Source organism: Odocoileus virginianus, chromosome 25 (genome assembly GCF_023699985.2).
Source record: "Odocoileus virginianus isolate 20LAN1187 ecotype Illinois chromosome 25, Ovbor_1.2, whole genome shotgun sequence".
In the NCBI taxonomy this organism is placed as follows: Eukaryota; Metazoa; Chordata; class Mammalia; order Artiodactyla; family Cervidae; genus Odocoileus; species Odocoileus virginianus.
In genome coordinates this window covers 46,189,205-46,206,868 of record NC_069698.1, presented here as the reverse complement: position 1 = coordinate 46,206,868, position 17,664 = coordinate 46,189,205, and the positions used below count along the sequence as shown (strand labels likewise).

Below are 17,664 nucleotides of genomic sequence, written 5' to 3'. Positions count from 1 at the left end.
TCCCAATGCGTTACAGGGTGCTGTCAAGTTTCTAGCTTTTAACTGGCAGTGCCAGGCCAGCGTCACTGACCCTATGCTTGCCACCCAATTCGTCTGTATGCAGGACCGGGGATCCAAGGCTGGTCCCTCAGCAATCCCACGTGGCTTGTCTTTAGGTGCCTCTGGATTGCTTAAGTCCATCCCTGGGAAGGCAGCTTTCTTAGGTTTAAACATTGCTTTGCAAGGCGCAGTCTACTCAACTCTGAGGCCCATTCTGAATATGCCTGTTCACATAGGAATGTGGCCTCCAAGCCCCTAGGGGGAGCTCTCAACTCAATCCATCCAGGGTGCCAGAAACCCCTTGGAGGCGTAAGACCACATGAAGGTATTAGGCGATGGTGAAGTCTCTCCCCCAGAAACAGTCAATGCCTAAGGTCAAAACTAAGCCTCCACCCACCATGCAACAAGACCCCCTGAAGAGACTCACAATAACTAGACCAGAAGACCTTGATCTGGATTGCTGGCAACTCTGAGCAGCTGCCCGAAGCGTGATTACAAGGGCCTGGCTAGAAGTTGAATGTAACATGGTTGATTTGATTCTGCAGATAAATTTTTTAAAAACTGAAGACTGAAAGAGATACCCCTTAAATAACCCTATAGCTCTAGCCAAAGACTAAAATTAAATCTGAAACAAGGTTAAAATCTGTGCTTCTTTAAACACTGATAATTGCTAAGAACCTCCTTTTTAGGCATGATAATCAACTAGTGAAAAAGACTCCTTCATACAGATGCCAGAGCCATACTGTTTACTGACCAAAATTAGTAAATTCCTATGAGAGGTGAGAAAATGGAAATGGAATGTACAACTCTAGTCAATCAGATGCAGTTTTTGAGACTTTTATTGAACTGTCATTTTATTACCAACATCTAACATTTCAAGTTTCGCTACATTTGGATAAGCACATTAGGAAGAAAATGTAAATTAAATACTATGAAAGTTCACCTTTAATGAAACATGATCTTGATAGGATATGGATATATAAATTTAGTGGTTTTATTGCATTGTTAGAAAATTATATTATGAAAGATACAAAAAAAATCAATAGCTGTTATTATTTCTGTTTATTTTACAATCAGTATGCCATCTTTTGCCATTATGGCTTTAAATTTTCATTCTGCCCAACAGGTTTCAAAGAATAGTTTATTACATGCTTTAATAAAACAGTTAAAATATTTACAAATTCAAAATAGATGTTTCATAACTGAAAAAAAAGTTCACCTGAGAATTTATTATAACATTGCCATTTTTTGATATTTTTTTTCTCCAAGTTGTTAATGTGGCTGAGTGTCCACCTGCAACCTGTATCGTCTGTGTCAAATATATTTGATTCCTTAAATTAGTTAAGCATTAAGCTATAGTAAATAAGATGTACAGATGGAGTACTTATATTTATACCCATGTTTGTTCTGAATATAACAATTTAACAAATTATTTGCTACAGCTGCAGGATTCAAATAATGAGAAACACTTTAAGGTATGGTTATTTTACTGAGTTAGACCTAACAGCTTTTAAAAATCATCAAGCAGTGAGAAGGCTAACTCGTAAAATAAGGAACCATGATCATGTAAATACACCATATATAAACTGAAAATCACCTTTGAAAAATTCTGCATGAAGGAAAAGATATACACTGTATACACATAATCCTGTCATTTGTCTTCGGCAGCATCAAAAAAAAATCAATTTAAAACAAATTTTCTTAGAAAAAACTTCTTTAGAAGTTAATGTTAAAATAGGCATAAATGCGTAATGCTATGCAATATATAAAAAACTTCCCCACTTTATGGCCAAAAGACAAAGATAAAAAAATTTTTATCTCTCTGTCCCTCTGGATTACAACTTGAAAATCATGTAGGTATGAGGTAGTGTAGTTACTTGTATTACATGCTGGTTATTAAATGTAATGCTCTATTTTATGAAATAATACACTTGGCCAATAATTAGAATATCATTAAAATAAACCTTAATGCTAAACTGTTTACATGTAGCGAGAAATTTAATCCAAGTGCCTTAAAAATTGTATTTAAACTCTGGAGACAGCTAGGTTTCATCATAAAATAGGAAGTAATCTTTCAGAGCAGTTATTTACAGTAGCAATTAAAGCACAGGACTGACATCTGCACACACACAGACTGGAGCGAAAAACAGCTGAGCGCATACTGAGGTAGGAAATCAAGGAGTCCGTCGGCTTGGGTAAGAGTCTACACGTAAACCAGAAAAGGTTTTATATTATTTTATATTTTGAATTTAAAATTACAAGTATCAAAGAAATAGCTAGATGGGGGTATATACATACATACACACACACACACACACACACACACACACACACGCAATCGTTGATCACTGTTTTGTAGTATGGGATTTATTATCATAGAATTATATTCTCCCTGACAAATTCTTAGGTGTACTTATAAAAGCCTCTAGAAAATAAACAAGTCCAGCTAGTTTTCTCCTACAACAGCTAAGCTGATAATAGAAATAACATACAAACCACTGAAAAGATAGTGGCAATAGCTTCCGCCAACACCTGCCCCCATGATAAAGGGTAACATTTGGCGAATTACTCTGAAACGGGAAGCCTGGTCCCCACGTCGCCTCACAGGCCTACTGGCTTCAGACCCAGTCCTACATGTTAACTACACAAGCCCTTTGCCAGACTCAAGATGCAATCTACACAAGTCAGGTGTCTAATCTCAGTGAAATGAAGTACTTTCCAATCCAAACGCTAAAAATTACTTTCCGTATCCTTTCAAACTGGATTCTGCAAATGTTTCTCTGAATGCAAATACTCAATGTTGCTTTCATCATTGACAGGTCCACAGCTTTCATTAGACTCCCAAGCAAGCCTATAACAGCAGAATGGCCAACACCATTGCATAATGGCATGGGGTAACGGTTCAGATTATTGGAAAACTATCTTAAAACAGGACTGAATAAACACAAAGGCTGATTTTAAAATGCCCAAGCCCAAAATGATGGGTATGCCCTTACACGCTAGATTTGGGGAGGAGAGCAAGACTAAATTTGGCTTCCGAATTCAAACCCACAATGGAACAAAATCATGTTTTTAGCCTATCTCACAAATCTGCATGGTTGTTGTAGACACATTTTGATCTATCGTAATGCTTTTTACAAAGAAACCACAGAACTTCAGAGACAGGATGGGAAATGAACTGCCACTCCTGATAAACACAGGCCATCTTTCCCCCTTGTACGAGTGGCCTCCAGCAGGCAGGCCCCCAGCCTTGTCGCGGGTGAGCACTCCACGATTCCAGGGAGGCGAAGACAAGGCTGCCATCGCAGGAGCTCACGCCACTGTGTCCTGAGTTTTATTTCTTCTTCCAAAGGGACGAGAATGTGAGAAAACAAAAAGATCATGCTGGACCCAGATGTGGAAGAGACGAAGAGGAAAAGAGGGGAATGACACTCATCTACTGCTGCTGCAGCCAGAACTCTTCAAGTTGACACTGAGGAGGATCAGGAGCCAGAGGCCAGCCTCCTGCCTGGGGTTGCTAACTGTTTCCAACGTAGCCCAGGATCACAGCTGCAGGCCAACCAGTCTCCACTTTCAGCAAGAGCTGAAAGGGCAACACGCCAGGGTTCAGGCGAGACAGTCTCTCTACGTGTTCCCACTTCAGGCCTACACCAGTATGCCCGAGGAAGTGACACCTTACTTTTCAGTAGCATGGAACTGTCAGCATTACTTGGAGGAAAATTTTCTTTTAAACCAGTATGTTGTAAGAAGGCCAGATGATTAATCTTTTGCAGGCTACTTCTTTAGAGTAGGATGTGTCTGCAGAGGTTTCAACCTGTAACTGTTGTTTGATATGCTACAGCTTTTCATTTTCTGATTTACTTTGAATACTGGAAAGAATCTTTGCTAACAGCTGTTATTCTTTAAAACTGAGGAGTTGTCAGTACCCTTGCCTGGAAAATCCTATGGACAGAGGAGCCTGGTATATGCTACAGTCCATGGGGTCGCAAAGAGTCAGACATGACTGAGCGACTTCACTTTCTTTCTTTCAAAGCCTTACTGCATTTCCACATGGGAACTTTCAGCATCCAGGTGGCAGATCATTTCTGCCTCTCCTGTGGAAATGAAGAAGTCAAAGGCTGATGTCAAAGAAATTCCCTTAACAGCAAAGCACGAGGGGCGACAAACCATACTGTCAAGAGATGGGTGGCCGTATCAGGCTTTTAAGACAATGTCAAAACGCCAGTGGGAAGGAGCCGGTTTGAAGGAGGCGGAAGTGCATTTACTCATCAGTAGTACACTTGTCGGTCATCTGCTGACAGAAGTCTGAGATGCCCCCACTCTGGCGACAGGGCTCCCGGGGCCCTGGGCTCAGCTCCGAGGGGGTGCTGGCGGCCGGCTGGGACTCCTGGCCCCGCACACCGCCCGCCTCACTGCCCCTGGTGCGGGGGCAACACGGGCTGGGCTCTCCGGCAGGCGGTCCAGCTGCAGGCCTTTCAGACAGACTCAGGATGGAGGGTAACGCAAGCTCACCGTCAGGAATGCTCTTGCCTTTCTCGGAAATTAACAGGGAGAGCGGGCAGTCGGAGGCTGAGTACTTGGCGAGGATCTGTATCTGTTCTTGACTCAGTGCCGCTTCTTTACAGACTTGCTGGCAGAGCCCTGTCAGGTTCTGCTTGGTCTCGCCCAGAGTGGACAAAATGTGATCCCTCTCCTTCAACAAGCTCTCCTTTTCATTTTGCTGTAGGTGAGAAAGAGAATACGGTGAGTTTTGTTGATGAGCTCGTCAACACGGCTAGGGTGTGCACACATTCACATCCATGGCACCTTCGCATCATGTAAGGTCATGGGGAATTTTTCCTGCCAATCCCATTCAAAAATACATTCAATACTGAGGTCCATAAGCCCCCAACCCTAACAGGCCTACACGTATCTTGGGGTTCAGAACTTCTCAGATTTTAGAGAGAAAGTATAGATGCACACATAATTCCTCCAGCAGCATCCAAGGCAGCACCTCACTCTCAGACACCTTTCCATTTCCAAATAAGACACACGAAAGCATCAACAGACGAAGGAGGATACATAATGACTGTGCAACCTGATCTCGGCTTGTGTCAGTTGTTTGGCCAAAATAGCTGCGACAGACTTACACTGTTTTCAGAGTTTTTTGGATCTGTGGACTGCAGATAAACCAGCATGGACTCTGGGGATGAAATACAATCCCCACAAAAGCACAGGTGAAGTGATCATAACTCCAAAGATTCTAATAACAACTGGACATTAGTTGTTCCAGATATTGTGCTAAATGTTTCCAAACACACCATTTCAACTATGTAATCCTCACGATGACTGTTGATTTCAGGAATATCAAACACATTTTACAGATGGGGTTCAGATTTTAACATGCCCAGAGTCAAAAAGCTGGTAGATGAGTTACTTAAGTGTGAAGAGTGGAGGGGAAGGGGAATTGTGTTTGTTAATTACTATTATTGCTATTTAACTAAAGCGTGTCCAAGTTGTGTCCAACTCTTTTGCAACCCTATGGGCTTTCCATCACTAGACATATTGGAGTGGGTTGCTATTTCCTTGTCCAGGGGATCTTCCTAACTCAGAAACTGAACCCGTGACTCTTGCGCCACGTCTCTTACATTGCATGTGGGTTCTTTACCTCTGAGTCAGCAGGGTTTCCCAGGTGGCGCTAGTGGTCAAGAATCTGCTTGACAATGCAGCAGATGCCAACAGACGCGGGTTCAATCCCTGGGTCAGGAAGATCCCTTGGAGGAGGAAATGGCAACCCACTCTAGTATTCTTGCCCAGACAATCCCATGGGCAGAGGAGCCTGGTGGGCTCCAGTCTGTACAGACACAGAGAGTCGGACACAACTGAGCACAACTATTACTCCTAGTGGTACTGTTGTTATTTTCACGTTAAATGATTATCCCCATAAGAAAGCCTACCATGAAATTTTGTTCAGGTTTTCTTGGCTCCGGCCTCTCTGTCCGCCATCACTGGTCACTGCGGATAGCATGTCTTTTTTTCTATGATTGTACCACTCCATCTTTCCCATTCTAACACTCCATTGCGCCTCATCTAGTATGTGCTAGAAAACCAAATGACCAAGCTGTTTATAAGGTGAGAGTAAACAAATGTTGACAGAAGGTCAAAGATTTCTCTTGTGAAATCTATGACAAATCTCTTGGCCTTCTGCTCTCTGGCAACTTCAGGGGAGAGGAAGCTGTTAAATGTTGCCAGTTAACATTTAGACAGGTTGCTTCACAGCAGCCATCTACAACGGCCAACCTTTAAATAGATGCTTTTCTGAGACAAAAATAGCTAAAAGTTTAAAAAGAAAACCTGCTTTGCGCAAAAGTATTGTTGTGGGTTTATATTAAAGTTTTTCTACAAAACTGTGGGTGACTCCAACTATGAGTAGTCAGGTTTTAGTGGGTGCCTACAACTATGGATAGTCAAGTTCTGAATATTTCAGGGCCATCTAAGACTTTGAAATACTTTGAACTGAGTAAGAAACACTAAATTTTTCTATTGCAAAGTACATGCTTCTACTTACTGAAGCATGATATAGATCCTGAATGAACTCACACACACACACACACACACACAGAGGGAGCAGCCCTTCTCCAGCAGCGAGCACGCTTCCTGCAGTCTGACACCTGCTATAAAAGACTAGGGGTTTTTACAGAGAGGGGTGGCTCCCCATCTTGGAACAAGAGGCTTCCCAGGTGGCTCAGGGGTAAAGAATCCGCCTGTCAACGCAGGAGACACAGGAGACCTGGGTTTGACCCCTGCGTCGGGAAGATCCCCGGGAGGACAGCATGGCCACCCACTCCAGTGTTCTTGCCTGGAGAATCTCACGGACAGAGGAGCCTGGTGGGCTACAGGCCACAGGGTGGCAAAGAGGCAGACATGTGCGCACGCACACAGACACAAGTTGAACCTATGAGACGCTGTTCTAAATGGCACAGGTGCACTAACAGGGTCATGTCAAAAGCACGCACCACTGGCTGAGGAGGCTGGCTCTCCCCCCGCAAGCCTGGGAAAATACCGACATCAAGACGACCAATGACTATTGTGAGTTCTGAGAAATTAGAAAAAAAGAATCCATGAGTTCACTGTGATACTAAAAGGATGTGGTCAGAGGGAGGGAAAAGAGGAGGGAAGGAAAGTTCTTTTTAAAGAGGAATACCAATAAATGTCAGTGGAATGACAGAATTGGAAAAATCCCGATTTTGCAGTCCCCATTGTAAAGGCCATCATCGCATGCTTAAAACCAAAGGACAAAGGAGTGTTAGGGAACCAGATATTCACAAAGTGCCTAACTAACAGTCCACAGAACACAATCACAAAGGCAAAAAAAAAAAAAAAAAAAAAAACTGTAAATGATCTGCTCCCATGCACTCAAGTGGAACAACACCCTGACATGGTGTCTCCCCAAGTGACCCAGTATGAAGGACACAACGCAGAACGTTAATCTCAATCTAAGAACACACACTTTCACATGAAACACAAGGACTGAAGAAGTTAAATAGAACCAAGGGGAAATGATCAGACAAACATTAAAACTTATTATCATTAAAAAATAGCAGGGGGGAGTACTGGGCATATGCCCTGAGGGAACTCTAACTGAAAAGGATGCATGTACCCCAGTGTTCATCGCAGCACTGTTCACAACAGCCAGGACACGGAACTAACCGAGCTGTCCACCAGCAGATGAACGGGTAAAGCAGCTGTGGGACATATGCACAGTGGGACACTGCTCACCGTAAAGAGGAGTGCATCTGACTCAGTCACATGTATGCACACACACAGCGGAACAGTGCTTGGCCATACTGACACGTCCTGGAGGAGGTGCTGGCAACCCACTCGTGTTCTTGCCTGGAGAATCCCCACAGACCGAGGACCCTAGCGGGCTCTAGTCCACAGAGTCGCAAAGAGTCAGACACGACCGAGTGAGCAAGCGACTGACATGCACCCACTGCTATACTTAAAACTAACACAACATTGTTAATCAACTATACTCTCATACAAAAAAATTTTTTTAATTAAAAAAATGAGGGGAGAAGTGGGAGGATTTGTTCGAAACTGAGAGACTAAAGACAAAACTAAAAACATCATGTGAGCACTGGCTCCTACTTTGAAAAGAAAAAATATATATAAAGTATGCCTGGGGACAATAAGAGTAATTTGAATAGGAACTATATATGTTATTTAAGATTTATTTTCTCAGGTATTACAAAGATATTGGTAAATATATTTGATAAAGATGTCAAAAAATGTCATTTTATTAGATTCATATTTAAGCATTTAGGGGTAAAATGTCATAATGTGGCAGGTTTCAAATGATTCAGAAAATAAAAGGAGAGCCATAGAGACGGACAGGGAGTACAGTGAGAAGATACCCAACTGCAGTAACAAAGAATCCAAGAGCTGCTGGCAGGGACAGAGGGACAAAGACCCGCAGAGCAGCCAGGCAGGGTGGGGGACACAGACCTGGCCAGAGAGACAGAAGGCCAGGACCCACAGAGAGGCAGAAAGCAAAGATGGCAAAATGTCAACGACTGGGGACTCCACCCAGGAAGTATATGGGTGTTTACCGCACTATCCACTTAACTTTCCTACAAGCTTCAAATTTCTAGAATGGGGAGGAGGAAGATGATTCTCAAAAACAAATAAAAACACATAAAGCTGGCTCCCTATGAGACTCTAAGCGCTTGACTGACAAGGGCTATGTCTCACTGATCTTTGATTTCCCTGTACCCAGTACATTTAATATGGAATGAAAAGCAGATATTTGCAGAAAACATAACTGCTAATTTTTACTGAGCCCTGAACATGTGCAGGGCAGGACAAAGCCTTCCATCTCTGGCTTCACCTCATCCTCGCACCTGACCTGAGGGAGACACTACTCTTATCTCTTACTATCAATGAGGGAACTGGGTTTTGAGAGGCAACGACCTCTCCAAAGCCACCAAGAGGCCAGGGCAGAGCTTTCAGCTGTTTGACTCCAAAGCCTCCATCTGACTTATGTGTTCCAACACAGCAGGTTAGAAACTCAACGTGCATAATGAAGACTCACATTGGAAACTTCTGCAGAATGCGTGTTCCTGGGCCCCTCCCACAGGTCTCCCAGGGCTCCCCAGGGAGCATTTTGAAGGTGGACTCCCGGGTAACTCTGATGCCAACTGTACACAGGCCACACTTCAAGACGCACTGCTCAAGGGCCTCAGAAAGTGGCAGTGGGGAAGCCCCAGAGGGCCCACTGGAGGGTTTGGAGATGGGCGTGCACATGTCACTAGAGCAGTAGTTAGAGAGTGACCAGAAAACAGTTGTTTTTAATACAATAATCTTCATGATAAAATTCAAAACACTTAAAGACAGACTGGGCTTCCCTGGTGGCTCAGACTGTCAAGAGTCTGCCTTCAATGCAGGAGATCTGGGTTCAATCCCTGGGTTGGGAAGATCCCCTGGAGAAGGGAAAGGCTACCACCCACTCCAGTATTCCTGCCTGGAGACAATCCACGGGACCACATGCAATTGGACAGTGCTGAGCAGCTAACACTTTCCCTTCACAAAGACAGATGAGGTTATCTGACTCCTACACCATCATCCTGGACAAGGGCAGTGAAATGAAACGATGTGTGAACATCTCAACCCCGAGTTCCAGAACTTTGTGAATACTGTGATTTCTGATCACTTGTAAGTTGATATCAGTATCTGATTTCTTCTAAGAGAAATCATACTTTGGCAATTTATTATTTTTCTTTAAAAAGCAAAGTTTATTTCAAGGTTACCTTTGTCTGAGACCACAATGGTATCAAAGACACAGATTTTCTGACTTCTGATTTCATCTTAGAGAAAAGAATAAACATGGACCTTGAGAAGAATCCTATAAAGACGAAGCTTTGTAAGTCAAACACATAACAAGTTGAATGATTCTTGAACTTTGTTCAAGATCTTATATTTATTAGTAAAAGAAAAGTCATGATTTTGGTTTGTAAATCACAGATATTCATTTCTTACAGTAAAAGCAATACTGAATTAATACCTAACCTCTAACATACTATCAAATTTTAAATAAAGATTAAAAGTCAATAGCATCAATTTACTGACCACATAAATACCTGCCTCTTTTTCTTCAAAGGTTACTGACAGACTCCGACAGGACTTGTTGAAAAATACAACTCAATTTATTAAATTCAAAGTAACATCTCCCTTTGGGTTTCCTAGCATATAAAGACCACCTGGAAATAAAAAAAAAAAAAAAGAAAAAAAAAAAAGACCACCTGAAGCATGCTTAAAGACACTCCTTGGAAGAAAAGCTACAAACCTAGACAGCATATTAAAAAGCAGAGACATTACTTTGCCAATAAAGGTCCGTCTAGTCAAGGCTATGGTTTTTCCAGTAGTTATACATGGATGTGAGAGTTGGACCATAAAGAAAGCTGAGCGCCAAAGAATTGATGCTTTTGAACTGTGTTGTTGGAGAAGACTCTTGAGAGTCCCCTGGACTCCAAGGAGATCAAACCAGTTCATCCTAAAGGAATCAGTCCTGAATACTCACTGGAAGGACTGATACTAAAGCTGAAGCTCCAATACTTTGGCCACTGATGTGAAGAACTGACTCACTGGAAAAGACCCAGATGCTGGGAAAGACTGAAGGCGGGAGGAGAAGCGGACGACAGAGGATGAGGTGGTTGGATGGCATCACTGAGTAGATGGACATTGAGTTGAAGCAAGCTCCAGGAGTTGGTGATGGACAGCAAAGCCTGGAGTGCTGCAGTTCACGAGTCGGATAGAAAATCGGATACAACGGAGTGATCCACCTTAAAAATACTATTTTCAAATCATTATTTGTTTTGTAATCAAAGTACTTTTCTTCACATGCTGATCTATCCAGTCTATTAGGCTATTACTCTTGGAAGGAACTACAAAAATTTCCTAAGAACCATGGGAAAACCAAATATTCTCTTCTATTGAAAATTAACCAAACGTTATTCCACTGACCACATAAAAGGAGTCTTTCTGAAATGAGAGAGGTAATATAAACAGTGAGGTCCAAACCCAGAGTCTATAGAGTAGGCAGGGACATTAGGAAAGGAACAATCAAGGTAGAAAAAACTGAAAACTGATAAATAATAGTATCGCAATAAGAAGAGGAAAAAAGTAGTATTTATTGAGTACTATGTGCCAGGCACTTTTCTAAAGGCTTAGATGTATTAGCTCATTTAATTTTCATAAACTGGAGAAGGAAATGCAACCCGCTCCAGTATTTTTGCCTAGGAAATCCTATGGACAGAGGAGGCTGGCAGGCTACATACAGTCCATGGGGTCACCAAAAAAAAAAAAGAGTTGGGCATGACTTAAGAGACTAAACAACAACAATAATCTTCATAAATGAATACTCATTTCTATAAAGTAAGAACTAGTATCATCCCATCTTACAGAGGAGAAAACTGAGAGACAAAGATATGACATAGCCTGCCCAGAGTCACACAGGCTTCCCTGGCAGCTCAGACAGTAGAGAACCCACCTGCAACGCAGGAGCTGCAGGAGACACGGGTTCGACCCCTGGGTGGGGAAGATCCCCTGGAACAGGGCATGACAAGCCAATCCAGTATTCTTGCCTAGAGCAGGCCACAGAGAGAGGAACCTAGTGGGCTACAGTCTAGGGCGTCTAATGAGTCGGACACGGCTCAGTGACACCACGCACGCACGAGAAACAGAACATTCAGTGAACGTTTTCACCGCATCGAGACACTGTCTCTGCTGTCGTCTCTAACCATGGTTTTAGCTTTAGCTGGCCTGCACTATCAGTTATCTTTCTTCACACAACGCTTCCTTCTATTAGTACCAACCACTACCATACAAAGAAACACTGGGGAAAATTAATTCACTTTTTAGTTAATTTGTGTTTTGATGCTGGAATAAAAAATAAGATATAACAAAGTAAGCATTCTTATCCCTGAGGGTCTCATTAGGTATTAAAATTTTCTATTTATATTAGCACATGAATTTTTTCCCTTGGATGAAAGATTCAAGTTGGCTGGTTCATTTTGCTATCAACCAAAACAACTTACTGGTTCATTAAAACCAACAACTGAAGCATCAACATTTACAGACAGCAAGCACAACACACAGAGATTCCAGTGTTTTAGAATTTCTCTCATTTTTTACTCAACCACCAAGAATTAGGTAGTGACATTATCTTTCATCTATAAATCACTTTTTTAAAAGACACACAGAAATAGTTCAACTTACATATGACAGTATCACACTGTATACGTAAAACACTTGCTTAGGTAAAATTATGAAACCTCATTGTTTTTTATCTCCTATCTTTCTGAAAATGTCACATAATTTATTTTTTAATACTAATCAGCAAATTTTAAAATTAAATTGAACATTATATCTGACTTAGGAATTGAAACAGCTACTTCCTGTAAAAAAGAAAGTCTGTTGGAACTGTTGGAATCAGAATAAGAAGAAGCGTCCAGACTCACCAGCTTCTCGATTTCTGACTCCAGATTCTGGATACAGTCAAGCTTTCTCTTGCGGCAGCGCTGTGCAGCAATCCTGTTTTTACTTCTTCTCCGAATATCATGGATGCAATCGAGCTGTTCTGGGGTCAGCTTGTGCATTTTCAACAAAGATTGAAAATCATTTCGAGAGAGTGAAATTATTCGTTGTGCGTTAAATGGCAATTTTACCTAGAAAGTGAAACAAACATTAGCAATTATTGCTGCATTTTTTGGTTTTACTTAAATCTAGGAAAAGGGAAATATGCATCTATGTTTTCCAGGGAACTTTATTTAGACTTAAAAAAACCCTCTATTCCCAATTTCTATACATTCTTTTTTTTTTTTCCTTCATTATTTCTGTTCTATATTTGAGAAGGTTTAGAAGATAAATTGAGAAGATTTTTTTCACAAATCAAACATCATAAACACAAACATTAACGTACTTAAGAGAAAAAAACAATTTAAATTATTTTACTATGGCATGTCAATACCCCATAGAGATCTTTAAGGCATTTTCTAAAGTGTTTTAAATGTATTTTTATCCAAACCAAAAAAATTTGTTTTGTTCTTTGATTTCTATTACTGTGTAGCACTGATTTCATATAGTGTATAATAACACTAATAATTTCTAAGGCATTTCTGAAAATTTATTTTTCTGTCAGAAAAATGGCAGTTTCACATAATTCATTTTACTTGCCAATGCAGAAATGGTTTAAAAAGTCTTATGAATATTTTACAGTCATTTTCAACATATTTAAATTTGAAATAATAATAAGATAATCTTTAAAGAATAATACTGTGGGAAAGTTTAATTATCAAAAAGAAATGAAACATTTGTCAGTTTCTCTAGCTACCTAGTCTTTCAAGTTTATAGAAATTAGTTACATAAAATTTCTTAAATGTTTCCTTTAAACACTTTGTCACAGTTTCAAGCACTGCATTTACAAATATCATATAAAAATCGATATATATAACTTCATGCTTACATACTTCTTCTTAAATTAAATAATCAAACACCTCCTTCCAAAGCCAAGGGGGATAAAAACCTCTTCATTGTTTCAAACTATGTCATCCAACAGCTATAAAACCAAAGAATATGATAAAAAACTAACGAGTCTTTATTATTACTAGAACTATAGTCAAGTTTTACAAAAAAGCATCAAATACAAACATTGATACACAAAGTACAGAGATCAAGGTTAGCGTGATTAATAACATACCAGTTACATGTAGTTCATGCTAAATTATTAAGACATTCTTTAAATTAATAGGTGAAATAACTAAGGGAAAATAAGAAAAAAATGTATAGCTATGAGAAACTAGTATAAAGAAAACTCTGGACCGGAAGCCACATTCCTGCAACTGGTCACTGCTAAGTCATGGCTAAGTGACCAAGTCCCACATCTAGACGTGCTTGTGGCAGTGAATAAGACTGAATATATGCTGTACTTAACCAGGAGTTAATCATGAAATGACTAGAGAATCATTATTCTTTTTCCTCTCGGGACCTGGCACTTGATTTACAGTTACACGGCCAATGCGGGAATCCACTCCCCAGTTAACAGAACAGATACACCTACTTGAAATAAAGGAACACAGCAGTCCTTCCAACATCATCACCCACTCCTGGTATGTATCATACGGTGGTATAATTAACTGAGTATGGGTTCCCTCCTCCCTCCCTGAGCCAGATCACATTCCCAACAGGAGCGGACACATTCAGCCCAGTTAACGGAGCTCAAACAATGACTGGAGCACACTCTCCTTTTCCGCTCACCTCACACTCTTGTTCTCTGGCTGAACAGGGCTCACTGTCCCCTTCAGTATCCGTCTCCGAGTCGTCTCCCAAGCTGATCACACAAGCGTAGGGACAAGGCTCCTGCTGGGGCTCTGAAACGTAGTCATCGGTTCCGATCTCCAGGCTGCTGGAACAGCCCTCGGTACTCAGAGTGCTTATGAAAGGGCAACTGACAGAACTCAAGGTTGTGAAAGTCCTCTGGCCCGGCTCCGGGCTCTCACTGATCCTGATGCCTAACCAGGGACACTCAGACCGCTTCTGGGGGTAGCTGTGCTCTGGGCCATCTTTGGCCACGGCAGGGGACAACTGCATTTGGCAGGGAGAGTCGCCGCTGCAGATGTCACTCCAGAAGCCCTTCGCGAGGTGCTCGGCCACCTCTCGCTCCACGCTGCTCAGGTCACTGGCAGCAAGGCCACTCTCCTTCCTGGGGCCGGGGTCTGATTTCATGTCTGGACTCTCACTGAAAGCTTTCTCTTCTCGCACATCGCAACCCGATGAAGGCTTTTCCATCAACACTGTCGTGTTCTGCATGCCAGCAAAATTCAAGTCACCGTACTGGTCGTACGTGTGTAAGAGAGACAGAGAGTAGAGCCCATGGGGGTCTGCAGAATTGGGGGGGCAGGGAGTTGTTTCTGTTTTTCCGGATGAGCCCTGGGAAGCAGGATTTTTCTTCTTGGCTTCTTCATGTTCCATTGCTGATTTTCTTTCTTCACATTTTAAAATCACCTGCAAGTCTGCACAGTCCTGGATTCCTCCTAGACACTCATTTTCTGACGGCTCATGAGGCTGAACAGAAGCGGCCTGAATGTCTTTGACGCTGGATTCCACGGTTCGGACTCTGTCAGTTCCAAACGCTTTCTGGAATTTTCGGTATTTGGGGCATAAAGACGGCAGAGCCAGGGCAGCGTCCTTCTCTAAGCACACGGACTCACACGTCTGGCTGGCACTATCCTGGACAGGAGTCATCGCTTTTGCACTGCCTTGACACCTACGCAGTTTACAGTGAGGGGTTTGGACATTTTTGTTGTCCAGAAATTCCTCCACCTCATCGATTTCTAAATCCTTCTGGTCCAAAAGCGAAAACTTAAAATCTGGTTTCTGGCAAGGCGAGGAGAAGCATTTTTTTCTGGAACATTCCTGCGGGTCTGCAGTGGAGTCCAGAAACTTGTATTTGAGAAACTGAAAGCAGGATTCCTCAATATCAGGTACGCCTAAAAATTCCACACACTTGTACACCTCATCCACATTGTCCTTACTTAGTATCAGTTTAGCGGTGTAGGCAAACTGAATTAAAGGTTCAAATCCTTTAACTGTCACCTGTTAACATACAAAACAAAAACAAACACATCACCTGAAAAGCTGTCTAGCAGATAAGGACAAGAGAAGTAGCAGGGTGGCAAGATGAAAACCTCTTTGTGATACTTATAAAACAGGGATTTTAATTTGGTAAGAAAAAACAAATTCTTCTCAGAAATGTAAAGCTAAGGGAATCTAGAAAAGCTTGCTTCTCACATCCTGTTCATTCGGACCACACCCTCCACTTTATAGATTTCCACTCATGATGATCCATGGAGTATGATTTATTCATATGAGATAAAGATATAAACATTACCACAACTTTCCACATTAGCAGAAAGAAGGCATCTATGGAATAAGGAACATGGATAAATGTCCAACACACTGTTTCAAGTGCTGGGGTCTGCTGCCATCCTAGTTTCATGCGGTTACCATATTCCAAACAACTCCTCAACTGTGATAAAGTACTACAGTGGAATTTTCGAGACTGGAGAATAATACCGCTAAAGCAATGAAAGTATTCCTAACCATGGTGGACAGTAAATGGCTAACTATCAATTATCTTAGAGTTTCTAATAAAATTTTTCAAGATTCAGATTTACAAAGTGATCTACGTGAAGACCTAAAACTTGTGCCTAGTACAGTCTCAGCAAAGATTCAAGGACTCTAGCTAATAAAATCTTTAAGCTCAAAATTGTACATTTACACTGAATTTGCCTCTGCAGAGAGAGGGGGAGATGACACCTACTGAGGGCATGGAAAGCTTCATTCTAGGCTCAAAATACAAAAATTAATTTTAAAACACTGAATTCCAGTAAGAGTGATCAAGATATTTTTCTGTGATCCTCTTAAACACCTGCTAAACTGGGCATACTTAATTAGCTTTTAAATGGCTAAAAAATAAAAATAGTAACACCAAATACTGGTGAAGATGTGGAGAAACTAGAAAACTCACACGCTGCTGGTGGGAACATAAAATGGTGCAGCCACTCTGCAAACCAGTTTGGCAGTTTGTTATAAACATGCAATCACCATATGTCCCAGCAACTGCACTCCTATTCTTTTATGCCAGAAAAATGAAAACTCATCCTGCATAAGCACTCACAGATGTTATCTGTAACAGCCCAAAATTGGAATTAGCCTGATTTCCTTCAATAGGTGTACAGCTAAATAAAAACCGGTACACCCACAGTATGGACGGCTCAGCAGTACAAAAGAATACACTGTGGATGCCCAAGACTTGGATAAATCTCAGAGAAATTACGGTAAGAGGAAAAAGGACAATCCCCAAAGGTCACCTACTGTGTGATTCCATTTATATGACATTTTTCAGATGACAAAACTTTAAGAAAGGACAGATCAGTGGTTGCCAGGGGTTAGGAATGGAGGGAGGGGGTGAGGGTGTATGGTGGAAACCAGGAAGGGAGTGAGTGCAACACATGGGATTCTCGGGCAGGTGCTGAAACTGTTCCGTTTTCTTACTGTGGTAGTGGATGCACGGATCCACCCAGAAAATGAAACTGCAGAGAATTTCACAGCATACGCAACTTAGTACAAGTGAGACCAGGAAAGCCTAAGCTGGGTGAATTGTATTACTATCAAAATCCTGGCTGTGATACACTACAGTTTTGCAAAACTATTACCATTGGAAGAAGCTGGGCAGAGCACAGCCAAGGGTCTCTCTGCCTTACGTCTTACAGCTGCATGTGAATTTACAATGATCTCAACAATTATTTTAATTGAGAAATTTTAAATAATTTAAAATAATCAAGAGGCTTTAAAGACAGCTATACAATGATCTTTTCAATTCGTCATTATGAGGAGACACTTCAAAGATCTGAAAATTTGTATTTTATATTCAAACTAGAATGAATGAATATATACATACACATGTGCATGCAGATACCTTTCCTTCCATATATATGAAATCAAATTTTTTTCTGCTTGTAAAGTCTTTTTATGTAAATTGAAACTACAGATCATAATGAGGATATCTCCATTAGGATATGTGTTGCT

At 41.3% G+C, this 17,664-nt stretch overlaps 1 protein-coding gene across 2 annotated transcripts in view; it reads right to left on the bottom strand.

Annotated features, from left to right (window-relative positions):
• Positions 1-860: 860 nt before the first annotated feature.
• Positions 861-17,664, bottom strand: part of BACH1 (BTB domain and CNC homolog 1) — a 45,354-nt gene continuing 28,550 nt past the window's right edge. For both annotated transcript variants that reach the window (XM_020895448.2, XM_070455127.1), the window contains exons 3-5: positions 14,332-15,669; positions 12,537-12,743; positions 861-4,759 (exon numbers count right to left, since the gene is read on the bottom strand). In XM_020895448.2, coding sequence (XP_020751107.2) covers positions 4,301-4,759; positions 12,537-12,743; positions 14,332-15,669 — 2,004 coding nt within the window. In that variant the 3' untranslated portion in view covers positions 861-4,300. The remainder of the gene's footprint in view (positions 4,760-12,536; positions 12,744-14,331; positions 15,670-17,664) is intronic.